At 39.4% G+C, this 18,553-nt stretch overlaps 3 protein-coding genes across 3 annotated transcripts in view; all 3 read right to left on the bottom strand.

Moving 5' to 3' along the window:
* LOC137104564 (rho GTPase-activating protein 21-like) overlaps window positions 1-2,892 on the bottom strand; it is a 74,160-nt gene extending 71,268 nt beyond the window's left edge. The window contains exons 1-2 of the mRNA XM_067485942.1: window positions 2,506-2,892; window positions 1,133-1,371 (exon numbers count right to left, since the gene is read on the bottom strand). Of these exons, the coding sequence (XP_067342043.1) occupies window positions 1,133-1,210 (78 nt within the window). The 5' untranslated portion in view covers window positions 1,211-1,371; window positions 2,506-2,892. The remainder of the gene's footprint in view (window positions 1-1,132; window positions 1,372-2,505) is intronic.
* A 3,597-nt stretch (window positions 2,893-6,489) lies between these two features.
* On the bottom strand, window positions 6,490-15,479 carry prtfdc1a (phosphoribosyl transferase domain containing 1a). Its single transcript, XM_067486591.1, has 10 exons — window positions 15,345-15,479; window positions 15,047-15,150; window positions 14,262-14,368; window positions 13,998-14,181; window positions 12,153-12,218; window positions 10,195-10,212; window positions 9,795-9,877; window positions 9,433-9,479; window positions 8,361-8,437; window positions 6,490-6,674 (listed from the first exon to the last, which is right to left on the bottom strand). Exons 2-10 carry the CDS (start codon window positions 15,077-15,079, stop codon window positions 6,627-6,629), a joined length of 663 nt encoding a protein of 220 aa, XP_067342692.1. The 5' UTR covers window positions 15,080-15,150; window positions 15,345-15,479; the 3' UTR covers window positions 6,490-6,626.
* A 511-nt stretch (window positions 15,480-15,990) lies between these two features.
* enkur (enkurin, TRPC channel interacting protein) lies at window positions 15,991-18,299 on the bottom strand. The gene is made up of 5 exons (XM_067486590.1): window positions 18,037-18,299; window positions 17,634-17,779; window positions 17,308-17,531; window positions 16,943-17,089; window positions 15,991-16,167 (listed from the first exon to the last, which is right to left on the bottom strand). Exons 1-5 carry the CDS (start codon window positions 18,297-18,299, stop codon window positions 15,994-15,996), a joined length of 954 nt encoding a protein of 317 aa, XP_067342691.1. The 3' UTR covers window positions 15,991-15,993.
* Between the last annotated feature and the right edge of the window lie 254 nt (window positions 18,300-18,553).

The raw sequence follows: 18,553 nt of genomic DNA, 5'->3' as shown, positions 1-18,553 counted from the left end.
CCTTGACATTGTCCGTTTCTGTTTTCCTCACTGATTTCTTCTCAATTTTGTCAGATTTCTCCACAATGATACATACATGTGTAGGAAAATGCTGCCGTTACCAAACACTTTTATTGACACAAATGGTCTGCTCCCTCGCCTCTGGCAAACAACAATTGATCATAATAACAAAACATAATAATAATTCATATTTTACTTTAAATCAAACGTTATTGGGAAACACCTGTGCAGCTCCCTCCATCTCGTAAACACTGTCACTACTGGGATGCTGCTTTAGTCCATTCCCAAAGATTTATGTTGACAGTCCTTAGCTAGTTCTGACAAAGTAAGAGGATTACAGCCACACACAGAGCACTGTTGCCATTTTCTAATGATGGATTAATCCAAAACATGCCAGCGCTCCGATGCCGTTATGACATGTATCAAGCCCAGCTGCACCGTGATGATGACTATGATGATGTAACTGCTGAAGCCACCATGCATAAGAGGAAAAGGATGAGCTATACAATGTCTCATTTATCAGAGTTTGGAATGCAGACCCACAAAAGACCCAGTAAGATTAGCACCGAAAGTATAATACTCTCTTTGTGCATTTAAACAGTTGTCTGAGCGGGGAAAAGAAATGAACCCTATCACCCCAAACACTGGCAGATGTGATGCGCTATGCACTGCAACACTTAGAGAGAAACCGAGTGAGAGTGAGCTAAGTGCTAGACTCACTTTGTAACTTCTGTGGCATGTAACAATTTTTCTGAAAGTGGGAGCACCTTTGAAAAAGTGCTAATGAAGTTGAAGTCCCCAAAGTTGTCATTTTTACTTATGCTTCACATGTATCTAAAGGACTAGTAAAAGCACATTTGAGGCTTTTGCACACCAGAATAATAGTACAAAGCTTGCATTGTGTCAGAAAATAGACATTCTATATCTTGCAAACATGCAATATCCAAATTACTTTGTGCCATACTGACAATGTTTACGCCTCAATAGACAGTGAATACTCCGTATTAGCCAAAGGCTCTATGCCCACCATACTGGAGCAGTAGCCTACAAGGACAGAAACAAGTGCTTTAACAGACTGAACAGCGAACCATAACAGCCTGGCCACCAGACGCATCTCTCTCCAAAGTCTTACCTCGCAAGATGGAGTTCTGGCTCTTTGTTTACTCTGTTCATTGTCCTGCGGTGAATCACTCCAACGTGCTGCCATCATTTCATTTCAAACCGCAGAGGAGGAAGAAGTCCTTTAGAGCCCACATTGAGGTGAGGAGGATGAAGCCAACCCCCACCCCCAACCCACCCCCCCAAAAAAAACAAGAAGATTGATCCTAATCCACACCGTCCTCCTCCTTCATATCCATGAGTGGTTGCAATCTGCAAATAAAATAAAATAACTGTTTAGGAAAATAAAAATAGGGAACAGAGAAAGGAAATATCTGTCACTGACATAAGTGAGTAACAAGGCAAACAACACTGAAACCAAGCTTTGTCTTCAGATTTTCTTTTGTGGAATGACTGAAGTTTACTGTATGTGCAATTGAAAAACAACACACGCAAGTAGATGCCGTGAAACGCTGTACTGAAACACACTACGGCAGATAGAAGTCACATTAACATTCCAAGTCTCTCAACTAACAGTGAGACCGGTCATCCAAGGACAGCGCTCCTAACTCTCAACGAAGAATGCTGTTCAGACAAGTGCAAGATGATTAGGCTCCGAAGGCTTCTGCATGTCCTACATCCGTGTTAACTTAGACCCATTACAGTGGTTTCATAAATACAAAGTGCTCAACAACTTAAAGCAATAGCTTGTGTTGTTTATAGCTTGTGTTGTTTGTAGCACCTTCGTTCTTGGAGGAACGTTATCTCGTTTCTACTGTGTACTGTGTACCGCTGTGTATAGTAGAAATGACAATAAAAGCCACTTGACTTGACTTGACAAATACGTAGCCTGACAAATTAAATAAACGAGTGTGTGTATGTATGTGTGTGTGGCTCCTAGTGCTTAATGGCAGGTGGAGGGTGGATTGTTGTTTGTTTGGTTGTTTCTTTTTTTTTGGGGGGGGGGGGGGGGGGTCATTCTGCTACATTTTGGTTAAAAATGCCTAACAACTGACACCTCTGCAACATCACATGCACACGGGAAAAACGCAAATCAAAAAACGCGGCACGCATGTTACAAGAAAGCGGAATTCGTGGCTTTCTATTGGAGGAAAGTGCACAACAAGACATTAAGGATTTCGGTGCAAAAAAGCGCCACACCAGCCATCATGGATCAAGCCACGGGCTAAATATAAACAGCGAGGGTGGGCTTTGACATGTTCCCCGTTACCACATGACACACATGCAGCAAAACGAGCCATTCCCTTGTTTTTTTTGATCGCTTGAAGCAATGAAATCGCCCGTGTGGCTGCCGGTACGGGGCTGCTCTTGGCAAATACTGGCAAGCCGAGCGGACGACAGGTTGTTGCTGTGCGGGATGTAATTGTGCACCGCACCAAAACCTACCTGTTACAAAAGCAGCGAACTACTCCGAAATGAAAGAGCAAACGCGCTGTCCATATTTCTGGGAAGGTGAAAGTGTCGTTCCAGAGCCTCAGTCAATCCAATGTCAAGAGCTTACAAAGCGGGATATTCAGTCTCCTTTCAGAGCTACACTGACTGACCGCTCAAGCATTTACTACCTGTTAGGAAAAACACGCTGGAAAAAACACAGAAAACGCCCTTCAGCGTGCATCTCCTCGTCAGGGAGGCCAGACGAAAATTAAATCCCCGGAGTTCAATCATTTCTGGTCATTTCCGAGCTTCAATTCAATGGCAGACTGGTCAAAATAGCAACAAAACAGTGAGGCGCACTCCTACGTTGCCCCCGGTTGGCGGCGCGAGAATCAGTACGCGCGTGCACAAGTTCTCCCGACTCGGGTGAAACCGCGCCCCTTCGCCTGCCCCCCTGGGCGTCGTCCAATCACGTGGGCCCATTAAATTTGGAATTGTGAAGCGGGCCAATTGGAGGCGTTGTTACGTAACAATTCCAATAAAGAGAGGGAGCTATTCCATTGTAATCCCTGGATGAAAATGTTATTTTTTTACTCCTATGCAGTTGTGGAAAGTTACTTCCTTTGAAGCACTGATACTGTGCCATTTTGTGGTTTACTTAAGATTGTATACTAATAGAGTACATTTTAAACGGAAATGCAAGTTTTACTCTCCTGCATACAGCTAAAATTACTAATTACTTTATTTCCATCCATTAGTATAACCGCATGCTATTTTTTATTTTTTCCTAAATTGTTATACATCAATACTGATAATAATCCAAAAATATATACTGTAATCAAACGAACCCATTCTACAATAATTTATTTTACTGGTAAGCTTTAAGTATACTTTAAGTATACTTACCATACATATTTTCCTACGCATACTGTTGTAATTTATCTGAAGTTATATTTTGTATGCAGGTGTTGTACTTTTTTGTGTTTTGCTATTTTCTTTCTTGATATGATACTACTGCAAAAATCAGATTTTCTTGTTTACTTATGTGATATTTGTTATGACATGCCACAGATATGCTTACAAAGCAATTTTATAGTACATTGCTTTAGGAAAACAGCAGCAAATGTAGTGGTGGTAGAAGGTACTAAGCACATATCTAGTAGTGGTTATTTTATGCTACTTTATATACCAACTCCACCATATTCGATGGGAAATGCTGAACCTTTTACTGTTTTAACTCTCTATAGGGGCACAGGTTGCAAAATAAATTTACTTTTAATACTTCTTTTGTTTAAAAAAGTATTGTTGGTTTTGCAATTCTGCTTCTACTACTAATGGAGCACAATCCATGTAGGTCACACACACACTTTGCACTCACTCAGCACTTTTAAATAAACAGCTAGACATTAATCGGTAAACACATTCAGATCTTTAAAGTGAGCTAATGTAAGCACGGGGAGATCATGTGAGCAGCAATAAAAAGCCCTGAGGCCCACACATATGCTGAGCTCTCCAATTCCCTTACATTCAACTGGTGAAACATATTTGTCTATCCATTATCAACTGCAACGGCAGTGTCCTTAACTTTATTATGGGGACATGTAGGGCATGGAAGCCACACAGGACTCCACTGAAGCATGAAAAAAAAGGGCTGCACAGCTGATCCGGACAAAGACAAAGACTGACAGTGTTCTGTTTGCCGGCTACTCCAGCAGCACAATAGAATATAGGACAATAGGACTCTTTAGACCATACTGTGGTGAGGTTTTCTCTGGTTTGAGGGAAGAGCCTTTGTCCAAAAAAGCTGTTGCACCCTCATGTAGACAATCAACATCTTACATTGATGTAAGTTGGACTGTGCATTGTGTGATAGTAAACATGAGGATCACGTCCAATTGATGCAATTTGTTTATTCAAACCATAGATTAGTAATACAGGGTAAGGATCCCGTTGATTTCACATAAATTTTTAATGTGCATCAGAGACTAAATTCAGCTGTGTATTCTAAGTATTGTCGTTTTCCCACACAAATAACCCACAATCTGCATCTCTATGGATTACATGTGGGTATAAAAATCCACAAGCAATCTATAAAAAAAGAAAGCTTTACTGGCTTCAGTTTATGTGATACTTTCCAAAAACTACTTGGCCTGGCCCTCTTCCTCCTGCAGTACAGGCTGCTACACACTGCACGAGGCTTTTAGTGTTTTAGTTTTTTCATGAATGATAGAGGATTTCAGTTCTATGAATGAACAGGTCATTGGGATGTTGTAAGCTGCTCTAATGACTATATAGTACAGTATAGTATGACATTGAACTGTATAGTTTTATGCTTAGCTGTTTTGCACAAAAAAACCTATGTTTATTTTTATTGCTCACTGAAGTCTGGTTTGGTGCCTAAGAGCTTTTAAACCAGTTGCTAGTAGTTTACACTTGCTGCTGATTCCTTATAATAAATGTGTAGCTGCAGAGTCAGAGTGGTTCAAAAATACAGCAGAGGAGAGATTACGAGCTTGCTTTTAGCAGCAAAATGTTTAGCTGGATTAGAACGTCACATGAAGCCCAAGTTCAAAGCTCAATGTCAGAATTTGGACAGGTTGAATGTCCTCTGCAGCACAGCATGTGGAGTTTGTGAAAGAGGTTTTCAGCGCGTCTTTGTACAAAACACAACATATGATATTCAGTTAGTTGATCATTCCTTCAAACTGTAGCTAGGTGTGAGAGTTTGATAAAAATGAGGGTCACACCAGATTCTTTTACTTAAGTGGATCTGGCACTGAGTTTGATGATTGGATGAAGCCCAGTGGCAGTCAATCTACAAAGACCCGGACACCTAGCCCATAATTGGAACACTATTCTATTTCTGTACCAAGGTCCGTCAGTGAAGCAGCATTTATTAAATTCCAAACTGGGAGTGAGGAGCGTAATAAAACAATATTGCTTCATGTCTGGAAGCTAAGTTATTGTCAAACACAGTTTATACAGATTACAAATGCAGCAGAAGCACATAAAAGTATAGATACTATGCTGTGCACCAACATTATCTCAGTGTAAGTCTAAAACTGAGATTGGGGTGAAAAAAACACCTGACAATGTTAACCTAAAAGACTGGAGCTAGTTTGAAATAAAATGATCAGTTTGTAATGAATAAAAAGTCTTAACGTAGGAGCAATCATCTGTTGTTCTCGTGAAATCAAATACTGCTGTCTCTAACCACAGGCTTGTCATATGCATGGATGTGTGGCCATTGAAATGTACAATTCCCGTTTTGTTCCTTTTGTGCTGAGCGCAGTTTACCTGTAGCCTACTTTCTGTGGTCGGCCCCATCCTGTGTTCCCTTGACAGAGCACTACAAAGCTGGAGGATGTGAAACCTGAAAAGCTTTTTGTCCCTTGTCGCTTTCACCAAACCCTGAATCAAGGTGAAAGACAATGTCCTCTGGGTTCCCAGGGCAGTGTCGGGGGCATTAGTGCTGGGGTAAGTTAACCACTGCCCTCAACTGATGTTTTATGCGAAGGACATGTGGGGTTGCAGGAGGAGGTACAATGGGAGTCTTTGTGGCTTAGGATGCCCAGATAGCACACAACCAAAAATTTGTCATTTGTAGAGCTTTTCCCTGATGCCTATCACACTTCTTCGCACCTTATGGGTCTCGCAGAAGTTATAACCTCACTGAATTCAGGATCTTCCTAAATTTATTATTGAAGGTCCCGTGTAACACTACAGATGTGAAACCTGAGAGCATTTTGGATGTGCAACATGGAAGGCGAGTGCTCCAAACCCCCCAGAACTCTCTTGTGTTTGCAGTCGCTCGTATTATCCAAATGGGAGCTCATTTATCAGGTCATTTAACTTGGAGAGTTCCTGCATCATTACCCTTGGCTTGAATATCATGTTTGTAAAAAGTCAGGAAAACCACACATTTACTATATTCTGATTATACTAATAGAGATTTGATTTGAAGTGCATAGCCCATGCATGCTGTTTGCAGTGAAGTGTGATCTCTGTCTTCTTTTTTTTTTCAAGACACTGTTGAAAATTATTACTGTCTGCTTTGAGATGAGGAATTGGGAAACAGAGAGTTTTTATGCTGCTACGGTAGAACCTTGCATAACGTATGGTTTCACTTCTTCTCAAATCTTGTACTTCATCTTCCCAGTCTTGCTGATGACACAGATATGCTGAAAGAAAAAGAAGTGGGAGAAGGAAAAATTATGTCATGTTTAAATCTTGTCTAGAGACTTCAGATCTGATGATGGCAAAATATTTGTTTAAGATCAGCCTGCTCATATGGGAAATTCCAGCGTGTTCTAAATATGCCTTATACAATCTGAAATGATGAAGCTTGCAATAATTTAAAGACAGGGAAGGTAATCTACAAAAATATGACACATTCATTAATCTAAGTTTGGGTGTCCCAGGGGTCAACTCATATTTCATCTGTACGATAAGAACAGATAAGAATGGAAGCTTTAACTCTGCCTGAGAATGAGATCTTAACCTCTACATTCCACAGGTTGCTCTCCTTCAAACTTTTGTAATGAATACCACCCCCCTCAAACATGTACAATCATACATTTCATGCAACACACACACAGTTATTGGGAGTAGGTCTGTGGTTAGGGTTTCACATGAGTCAGAGGTAAATCTGAGGTAGTGTCTTAGCAGATATTGAAAAGTCACGTAGCTTTGGACTAACTCGTTTCAGGAATATTCTGGATCGAAGGGAACTGTCGGGGGTTGTGACAAGGAAAACAAGTAGGGTTACACTCCCAACTCTAGGATTATAGAAGAGTAAGCTGGGTTTAAATCAGCAGTGAAGCAGTCAGAATAAAATGTACCAGAGATGGCCAGGAATGACATAATGTGCAAATGAAAAAGTGATGGGATTTCGTCAAACTAGGCAAGAATGAGAACACAAACCAATCCACGCTACCGGCATAGACATAAATCAAAATGAAATCCAATGTATTATATATAGGACTTGAAAAACAATGTCATGTTGACCAAAGTACCTTACATAGACAAAAACATAAGATCATAAATAAAAATCATAATTACACAGAAATAAAATAGGATCATTGTGATGAATAAAACACAGCACATTAACACATTAAAACCGATTTTAAACCATAATTAAAGAGAATGTATAAGACCCTACTATGTATTAAAGGCCAAGGAAAACAAATAAATCTGGATGGAAGCCATGAAGAGAGACCAGAGCCAGAGTTACATCGTGGAAGTTTCTTGTCAAGAGATGAGCAAGCAGTGTTTTGAACCATCTGAACACGACCATCACCAAAGGCATTAAGTTTCATCCTGTGAGTATCCATGAACATTAATTTGGCAATTCCATAGTGTTATGCTGCTGACATGGCTAAAAATCCTAAAATGTTAGAATTCCTGTGCGATCAATCTGAGCTGTCTTCTACTATTGTACACTACACAGAGCAAAATGACCACTTTCTACGCCCAGTGAGGGGTATTAAGAAGTTATTTAAGTAACACTGTGTGGTCTGATCCCAGCATTAAAGTCTTAGAGAGGAAAAGTGAAAGGCACTTGATAGAAGTCAACCCAACATGGTGTACTGTTCTGGGTGTTGTGGATAAACACATGCTACACACATTCTGCCTTACATATACACAAAGAAGCCACCCACACAGATACGACAGGTCTGAACTGCTTTGCCTACATGTAAAGCCTCCTCAGGTAGCGAGGATACCTGCTGAGTTTAGGTTTCAGGGAGAGGAGCACAACTCTTTGATTTACTGTGTTTACTCTCCTCTCCTGCCTCTTTCATCTCCCTTTTCTTAGCTCTTCAAAAGGGCATGTGGCATGTGCAGGAGTGAGTAGGCTAAGGGCTTACATTCAGGTCACGGAAGTACTCGTTGTAGTCCAGGGCATAGCCAACAACGAAGCGGTTGGGGATTTCAAATCCAACATCTACCAGAGCAAACACAGACATGAATGTTTAGAGATAATGTGCATACATTTAAAAATTAAATTTGAGGTTTTATAACTTACGCAGAATCACACCAAGACAGTAAGACAAAAACATGGATAATCTTTCTATAGAATATTAGTTCTTTGAGTGCAAATTTTTTATTGACCTTCTCTCTTATATAAATTGATCTGTTGGTCATAGTAGCCTTTGGAAGCTACTTGCAAAAATGTCAGTAATATAAAGATGCTTAAAGTAATGTTGAACCTGAAGTAGTTAAATATTACTGACAAAACTACCTTTCTATTTATAGCCCTGCCTGATGCAAAAGAAATAATTAATAGATGTACAGTAATAGTGACAACAGGGCAAACAGCAGCCAAGGTCTCTTTCTCTTTGGGAACTTCCTCCAGGTCTTCCTTAGAAATCCATGCATAACAGGAATGTTGGCCTTCTACAACTGCGACTGCCAAAATAAATTCTGGACATTTGTGTCATTAATCCAAGGACATCAAATCGGTCAATATTGCCTGATCTTTGGCATTTAGGGGGAACAGAAAGTAATGAGAAAACCTTTTGTAGGACACCTGCTAACCAGGCAAAGGCCCAACTAAAAATATTAATTTCCTAGTGTAAGAAAGATTCTCAAAATCAACATTTAATCATAAATTGGATTGTAAAATCTGTAAACTCTGTTTCTAGAGAAAAACTGGTAACTTTTCAATGTTCAATGTTGTTGGAGATCTTTTTTGTGAACGAGAATGCAGCAGGTGAATGTGCAGTCTCAGGAACTTTATCTGCCACTTGACTTACCTCCAAGTTGTTTCTGCTGGTTACACTTTTATCGCTTTCTTACCGTACAGCATGAGGCCAGACGCTTTGCATAGAAACCCAGTTTCTGTTCTTGTTGTGTATATGCACAATTACATTTTTTTAAAGTGAAAAAAAAAACACCCTTAATTGTTAAATGCTTAGCAATTAAACCAGTTCTACTTACAGTCTGTCAATCCTTCAACCATGTTAGATGCCCTCTTCACCAGCAGACTAAAATACATGATAGATGGAAAGTTAATTTCCAAGTATTACAGTATACTGGGGAACAAATATGCATCCCATTCTGAAGCAGAAATGTACATTGTTCTAATATGCACTTAAACCATGTTACATGTACAGTTAAAGAGGAAATAGCTTTCAACATGAACCATGGGTGAGGAAAGATGTTTATCTTGTTTCTGTGATGTTAGGGGCACATAGGAACCGGCTACAGACTTGAGATAGTGACTGTGGACAAGTGATATCGTCTTGTGCTTATGGTCATACGCTTGGCATTTCCCCCGAACACGTGAAAAACTGGCTCACCCTGCGACCTTGACCATCTTGGGTTCAAAGGTCTCCACATGCTTCAGAAGGGCCTTCATGGTCTTTCCTGTGTCAACTATGGCCTTAGGGAAGGGAGGAGCAAAGGGACAGGGAGGGACATGGGACATTTGAGAGCAGAATGCTTTCAAAGAGGGGAAGAAATGACAGCGAGATACGCAGCAGCTCACAGGATGAAAGATTTGCACATTTATGTGTGTGTCTGACTAAAGTCCAGAAACTTTTACAACCTAAACGTGATCTTGAAGAAAAAATGCTTTGAACTTTCTTCTTTCTTTTGTGAGCAAAAGAGAGGTGGAAATCTGAAGAACATGCTTGACAGGAAGGAGAAACTGCACCACAAGTCAGAACAGATGGTTAGATTGTAGAGCGTGACACTCACCTCAACAATGAGGACGCTCTTGACACCGTGTAAGAAGAAAAATACAAACACATTATTAAAACATCACCTTTGAATTTTAACACTGTTGAAACTGAGTGAAAATAAAGGCTGGGTTGTTTCTGTGAAATTAACATTTCAGAGAGATCGTATCTACAGCAACAATGTTGGCAGTATCATCAGTCCCTCAACAAATGCACAAAGTGTTTTCTCCACAATAGTGAACATCTGTGGCCACAATGAGCAAAAGTTGCTTCTAAGTATCTGGGTGTTGCAGACTTTCCCAGTTGCAGGGTTTCAAATGACTCCTTGTTCGCTTTGGCTGGGTGTATGCGGCTCTTTGTGGCCAGCAGAGAGAGTATCTATGGTTTGGGGAGAGTGATCGGAGAGAATGCAGGCGCTTGGCCAATGTTCCCAGTCCACACCTGAACCCTGTTACATAACACTCAGAGGTAGATGGAGCAGATGGGGACACAAAGACTCAAAACAGAACGTACCTGTCTTACTATACACTGTAAAAATGCTGTGCAAATAATTGGACAGAAAAATCTAAAAATCTAAATCTGTGTTGGCATCCCTGGACCCAGAGTCCACTGTGCCTGGATCAGGAGAAAATCCTTCTACTGACCAAAAGGCACTGAAAAGTGAAAGCTGATGATTATTTTGTTTGTCAGGGGCAAGTTAAGGCAGCGTTTTACTTTGTTTCAGCCAGTTGTTTGGTAGCTTATTTTGTCAGTCACAAGAACAATGCATTGCAATGCTGACAAACAGCAGATGCATTTTATGTAGAACACCTTAGCTTAGCATTAAGCATTTATCTAAGTATTCAGTCATAAATCAAAATTGCTAACTGGTTCCCTGGTTCGAATTCCTGGACTGCTGTGACCTTTCTGTGTGGTACCCGGAGGCACGGTACCTCCGGGTACTTTGGTTTCCTCCCGAAGTCCAGGTTAATTGGTGACTCTACTGTAAATTGGCCATAGTAGGTGTGAATGTGAGTGTGAATGGTTGTCTGTCTGTGTATGTCTCTCTGTGTTGGCCCTGAGATAGAATGGTGACCTGTCCAGGATGTTCCCTGCCTCTTGCCCTATGACATCTAGGAGAGGCTCCAGCCCGCCTGCAACCCTAAACAGGATAAGCGGTTACAGATAATGGATGGATGGATGAATACAAGGAGATGTGGGTATAGTATTTCCATCAAGGGTTGTAACAAGAACATTGGCTTTAATTATGCATTTAAAATAAAGGGAGTGATGCATGTTTTCTGTGAAAGGTGCCTGTCAGCCTCTCAGTTTCCTTTCCCTCTGACCTTTTTACCCACAGTAAAATGCATCTTGGCAAACAGCAAATTCTGATGGCTCAGTTACGAGAATTCAACATCACTCTTTTTTAAACAAATACGTGTTGGGGATATTTGTGCACCCATTCAACTGAATTAGCGAAGTTTCTGTCTTATGCCTTTTGCAGAGAATGATGTAGACAGGAAGGAGAATTCCTCATGATACGTCCTCTGCTGTACACTCCCCAGTTCTCCCTGCCACAGCTCACAAGGGATGAGCAGTCAGTAAATCTGTTTTTGTGGGAACATGTGTTTTCCTGAAATGTCTGATTCATGGCCAGGGTGGTGAAGGGCAAACAGCTTTAACAAAGTGACACTCATAGGATGCGAACAAAGAGGATGATTGTGAGGATCACATTTCAAAAGTTGAAGTATCGGGGTCTTCTGACCCAGGGGCAAGTTTAGGTATATTTATAACAGTGCTGTATAGTACATTAGATGTAACTGTACATCCTTGTATGGGATAACACTTCAAAGTAATCTTACATGAAAAACACTTTTTCTATGTTTGAAGCGTTTGCCTCTTGACAATTTACCTTACAGCTCCCTCTTGAGGCCACGCAGAAATGCCTCACCAACCACATTATATCCAAATCTAAGTGACAAACTTTGCAAAACAAACCTTTCCACGCAGAAAAGACAGATCTCTGCTTCCTATGATGTGCAGATCCTCTGTTGATTGATCATTCTGTGAAGGAGGAAGAGACAAAGTTACTTATCAAAGTTACATTTTGTATGTTTTTTACTGCACCTTGGCTCAAGGGAAAGACGTATTTTACAGTGGCTATAATCAACTGCGAATACTACTACTTCAGCATATTTTCAGCTAGATTTTTATACTTTACACTTTTTAAAATTGATGATATCTTTAATTACATCGTCAAAGACATCAATGACACGTGTTTTCCTATGGAGTTTTTAAAGCTAAATGGCTTTGGAGTTTGCCTAATCAGTATAATAAGGGGGCGACACTTGGTTTCAGCTATTTCAGCAGAACAGTTCAGCTTTCTTTCGGCTTTGCTTGGAAAATGCTGTCCGCGCCAACACATTCACAGTGCATTTTCTTTTTTGTGAGAGGCTTTTTCCTAGTTGTAAAATATTTTTCCTAACATAAACAAAGACAGCCACTCTCTATCTCTGTACGAAGCAAAGCTTTGAAGAAAGAAGGCTTTGAAGTCAGAGTCACCCAGCTACACATGCATCACTTGAATAAGAGAAGCAGTGACATGGACAAAATTCCAGCCCTGAGGGACACATGACTCCACCATGACCTGGGACGCTGACAAACTGTGTTTTCACTCGGACAGCGTAGAAACAGCAACAACTGCTTGCTTCCATGTTATTTGTTGATGAAAAAACTAAGGGTTTTATGATAATGATGTTTTTTGTTTGCTTTTATGTATGTATTGTGATAAATAAAATTGTATTAATTTTAAGTAAGTAATTCTTTCTGTGTAGATTCTCTGTAGAAGGGTATTGGCCATCAAACCATGTTCATGGTTCTACTAATCCAACAGGGAAAAAATATGTACAGGAATTTAAATGAATGACTCCTCCCCTGAGCTGTGAGGGGAGACAAAGAAGGAATTTGACCGTATACAGAAAATTTTAAATCAGATCCTCCAAGATGTTCCCCATACCAACACTCATAGGGTCATGTCGTTGCAAACATGCTATATTATTTTGGATTGTTTGTATATTTCTTCATGTATTTGCCCATATTCATTAGTCTGGATTTTTATTTTGGAGGTTCATTTTTATGCCACGCCTCACTCTTGGACAAGGGCATATATTTTTTTTTATCATCGTCAAGAGTCGTTTTCCTTGGCAGCAGAAACATCATGAATTAGCAGTCTGGTATTTTTATGACCTAAACACTGCCGTTGCTCCACATGTAATTGTCCTTGTGGTGTCCTGGTTGACATTGCAACTTCTCACTAAACATGAACAACAGTGGCATCTGGTGGCTGAGACAAAATGCATTATGCATATTAGGAAAAAACGCCTGCGGTGCACGGCTCTTGTTGTTTTTTTGGTCTTTTTTTTCTCTATAAAATGGGCACAAATAATCATCACATATTGTAAAAACCCACATTGACATCCTCAAATTTAAGATTCAAAAGCAGAGAATCCTGACCCTTGGGAAGCTGGAACCAGGGAATATTTGGCATTTCTATAATCAAATTACTTAGACAATAAATCTAATTAGTTGATTTTGTCAAAAAATTATAAAAACACATATAAGGACTTGTAAAAAAAATAGCACAGGCTGGATTTGAACAGGGCATGTTAAGTGCCATTGCATGTCTGACACACCAGGGTGACAGCAAGGAAATGCTGATGTGCAAAGTGACATTTCATTTCAGATTAAGAGCTTGATGTCTTGATTCAAGAACAATGCATGCGTATGCAATTATGTAAATTATGTTGTGTTTTTTTGTGTGTGTCTACTGTGCAGTTCACCAACCAGGTAACTCTTTAGACGAATAAACTCCACCCGGGTTTCTAGGTACTTGTTGGAGTTGCGGCCGAGCACCTTTATGAACTCCACCAGATCTGCACAGAACTTGTAGCCTCCCTTCAGGACACACAGAACCATGATGTTGTAGTCCCCAAAGTCATCCTTGATATAGTGGGCCATACGCTCTATCCTGCAGAAATTATTACAAATAAAGATTGCTACAAAATGATTGAGAATTCATACTGAATATGCATTATTGTGTATTTTTACCTGTTCATGATTACTCCATGAGGAATGTAAACACACTCTATGTCTTCATGGTAGTGTTCTGGGTACGTGAACAGGTCCAGACTGTAACCTGGCCAGTCATCTTTAATCTGAAACAGACAACTGACTAACGTTTGGTAGATGATATATGTTCTAAACTATCCAGTCAGGCCAAGAGAGACATTAATTTTTAATTATTGGTGTTACAAGAATAATATTTAAAAAGGTTTTTGCAGCAAAAGAGACTATTTAAACCCGTGAATCTTAAAAATGTAGATTGTGAGCAGCTTTACAAAATAACTACAATTATTATAATTAAAATAGGAAACATGAAGGAAGTGTTATCGAATTCATAAGCAGGCAGAACAACAACTCATGGTTTTTAGGGTCCTTCCATTTAATGGTGCTGTACATCTCCGTCACAAATAGTGTAATAATGTTTTGCAGAGGAAATATACAGCCATAAAATATATCAAATTAGGACTTAAAATGAAGTATAATTACCTTTTAGCTTAAACAGGGAATTATTATTACTACCAAATTTGCTTGAGCCTAATTGTATTCGTCATGGTTTAAAAACAATACAAACCATTGAGGTTCTTTAAAAATCACCTTACTACAAAATCAAATCCTATCTTCAAGGAAATTATTACTAATTACATGTTATCTTTTTATTATAGCTATATGCATATATATATATATATATATATATATAGAGAGAGAGAGAGAGAGAGAGAGAGAGAAAAAAGAGAGACAGAGAGAGAGAGAGACAGTCAATATGAACATACCACAATGCCTCTTTTCATGGCTGCATTATTCATGTTGTTGTGTTGAAAAGGTGAAAACAGTTTTCAGTGAGGTAAAGGTCCCGGATATATTGGAGCAGTAGAACCTTAAGTAGAAATCAACAAAAATTGCTTGTGGCACATGAATGAACCTTTTGCATCTTCTTCATAAATGGTGCACAACAAGAGAAACTAGATTAGGTTCAGGTTGGATATCGCCTGAAACAATCCTTTAAAATTTTACATATTACATTCTGTTTATTGTACATGTGAACTCCAGCAAACATAAAGTATGACTTACTGTGTTGCTGCCTTCTTCTCAGTGACCAGTCACCAAACAAAAAGAAAAGAAAAAGAAACTCAATAGACATCCAGAGACATCCTAGCCAGCCACATTGGCCATGGGATCATGCTTGAGTCATTTGCGTTAAAGGACTGCATTGTTTAAATTTGGGGGAATTACAGGGATAATCACCTTCATGTGATATTATGCTCGCTTGTGGCTGCGTTACAGGCTGCCGTGTGGACACAGATTAAAACAAACGTTGTGTTCAGTTTTTATGTAGTAAATTATATTCTTTCAAAGTGAAACTACATTTATGAATACCTACATATATTGAAAACTTTTACAAAACTTTGTATTGAAGAAATTATACATAGGAAATAAAGAAAACATAATAATCGTTCATTTTTTTCCTCAAATTTGAATACCCCTAAAAGAAATTCACATGATCCAGAAAATAATAATCTGAAGGACTTTGGTAAACCTGCCATATTTATTTATCACTACAGTCTGTTCAATATATCTGATGAACTGAAAAGTGAAATGATGAACAGTGCATTAGAATATAGCTGAATATGTTTTTTTTCTCAAGACAGTGCGATATCAAAAGGGAGGTGAAGAGATACCCTACAGCATTTTAAATCAAGTCCAAGAGTTTTTCTGTGTCCTAGTTACTGGGTATGTAAATAGTTTTGAATCTCTCAATGAGGTTGATGTCATTCTCCAGCTGTTTCATTGCGACTTCAAGGCACTCCTTGTGGGCTTTCTTTGACAGGGTGTCTGTGACAAGAGAAAGGCTCTGATACTCGTGATGCAGCTCATCCCAGTTCTTCTTTAGGCCCTGGATAGTAAAACCACAGAGGAAAATCCATCTATGTCACAATAGTCAGTTTGATAGTATTATATACTCCAGTTTCCTCCCACAGCCCAAAGACATGCAGGCTAAGTTGGTTGGGGACTCTAAATTGCCCATAGGTGTAAATGTGAGTGTGAATGTATTGTATGTCTCTCTGTGGTGGCCCTGAGATAGGAGCTGTGCAGGATGTACCCTGTCTCTCAGCCTATGACAGCTGGGATAGGCTCCAGCCCCCCACGACCCTAAACAGGATAGGAGCTTCCAGATAAAGGCTGGACAGATGGATTTAAGGGTTGTATGCAGTAAAAGCCAAATCAAAGCTATTGTCTATGTTAGAAGGGTGGCTGCAGGCTAATTCTTCAGGGTTCATGAGTGTGAGAAATATTTTTATTTGAGATGTGTTGGTTGCAGGGTGGTTTGTGCAATCATACAGCGTTTAACTGCTCTGAACTGCAGTTCAGAAATACCTTAAAGTGTTTCATTTACTCTGTTGCTGGTTTTTAGCGGGGCATGCACTCAGAAATGATTTATTACATCAGAATTTTCTGTGCACATTCTCAATGCCTATTCTTAAGCATGTAAAGTACATTCAATGATCAATAATGAACACACAATGAATATTTTATCTTTACTTATTGGGAATATTATTCTAAAAACTTTAATACATAAAATCATCAGTTTCGTTCCCCGTACTACTCCAGTTATTCCAGATGTCTATATGCTCCCCTGCTGTTTTAGGTGTGGGTATGTGTTTGAGCACCTTAAGGATGGCTTGTCGCTCCTCGTCAGACAGGTGTTTCATTGCTCCCTTCTCCTTCTGGTCTTTCACATAGTTGTCATATGCTTCCTGAGCCTTCTGCTCTTCTTCATTACGCTGCTGCAGGTACTCAGGCACTTCACCATAGTTCTGCAAACAGAAGTGTGTAACTTTAGACAGTATCTTCACAGAGGATGTACAAAAATTTGAAACCAAAGGACAATGTCAATTATAATCGGTAAAAAGAAATAAAAAGTGCAAAGGCTGTGTATTATAGTATAATAAATAAATATATAAAATGAGGATTGTTCCTTAAGTTTCAGTTTGTTTCTTAACATTTCCTTGTGTGTTGTAGTATAGAAAAATACCTTTTTCTTGATATACTTGGGGACAAGTCCTGAATTTATAAGCTGTTGCTTGTGTCCTTTGTTGGTGTCAACACACGTAGGCTGGGGCTTCATTGGCACTACTGTAGCTGTCTTTATGAAGTCTCTCTTAGTGTGAATGCCCATAAGTGGCATTTCTGTCCGCAAAGGAACAGGTGGTTTCTTCGCATCGCAGGTATGATGAGCCTCTTTAAAACTTTGTGTCTCTGAAAAGCAAAGAGTTATGGAAGTAAGAATTTCAGACTCCTATCTGATACAATCACTGCTCAAGAGATTCACACCCACAGTAGTCAAAGAGGTGTACTCACTTTCAGATAGTTTGGCCTCTTTTGAATGCTTCTTGAGATATTTGTCTGGGGATGGGACCTCGACTTTTGCTGGTCCCATTGTCCTCATTGCATCTTTGGCTAACTCTTTTTCAAGAGCAACCATTGGCCTAAACTTGGACACATACCTTCAAAGGCAGAATAGTTTAGAGACTTATTAAGACAATAAAACGAATAGAGGTAATTTGCTTTCGTCGTTTGTATGTTAAAACACATTAAAATAAAATAAGAATAACAATTACAGTACGTAGCAACTCATAGATATAAGTAGATGCACATGCGTATATTTAGGCTTTCTTGCTAGTTAACTACTTATCCTAGCTAAATAGCTACCTATGTTAATGCTTGCTAGGTTAAAGATAACCAACTAGAATAGTTATAGTACCTCGGGGGCTTTTGAATTTCAACCTTTTCCTTTGGAATGAGATTGTAGACACTTTCCTGTGGGTGCACAACTTCAGACATGTTGAACAGATATTTTAAAAAGACAAAACGCAAGGACCGAGAGACTGACCGAGCTAAGCAACTGGCTAAACATTTGTTTGATGAGAAGCCGTCGGCTAGTTGCTTGGCAACTGCAGGCGAACGGTGCATTCTGGTTCTGTCGTAAAGTAGTCGATTTGAGGTTAGATCCCGTCTTTCTACCATATTTCATCCAATCATGTAAAGTTTATGCCCTTGGTCGTAATTTCTTTTTTCCAGAGTCTAACTAAATGATTTGTATTCTGCTATGGCAAACACTGTTTCAGTCAGTGCCCCTTTAATATTTTAATTCCGTCTAAACCCGTACTTGTGTTTAGAATACTGCATTGCGAGATTTTGATGCGACCGTGAAAGCAACAAAAGACCGTCTTGGGCACTTTCGCTAAAAACCACTATATTATTCAAAATTATGGTTATTT

The sequence above is a fragment of the Channa argus genome, chromosome 19, assembly GCF_033026475.1.
Source record: "Channa argus isolate prfri chromosome 19, Channa argus male v1.0, whole genome shotgun sequence".
In the NCBI taxonomy this organism is placed as follows: Eukaryota; Metazoa; Chordata; class Actinopteri; order Anabantiformes; family Channidae; genus Channa; species Channa argus.
Note: the sequence above shows the minus strand (reverse complement) of the source record. Positions and strands in the feature narration are given on the sequence as shown.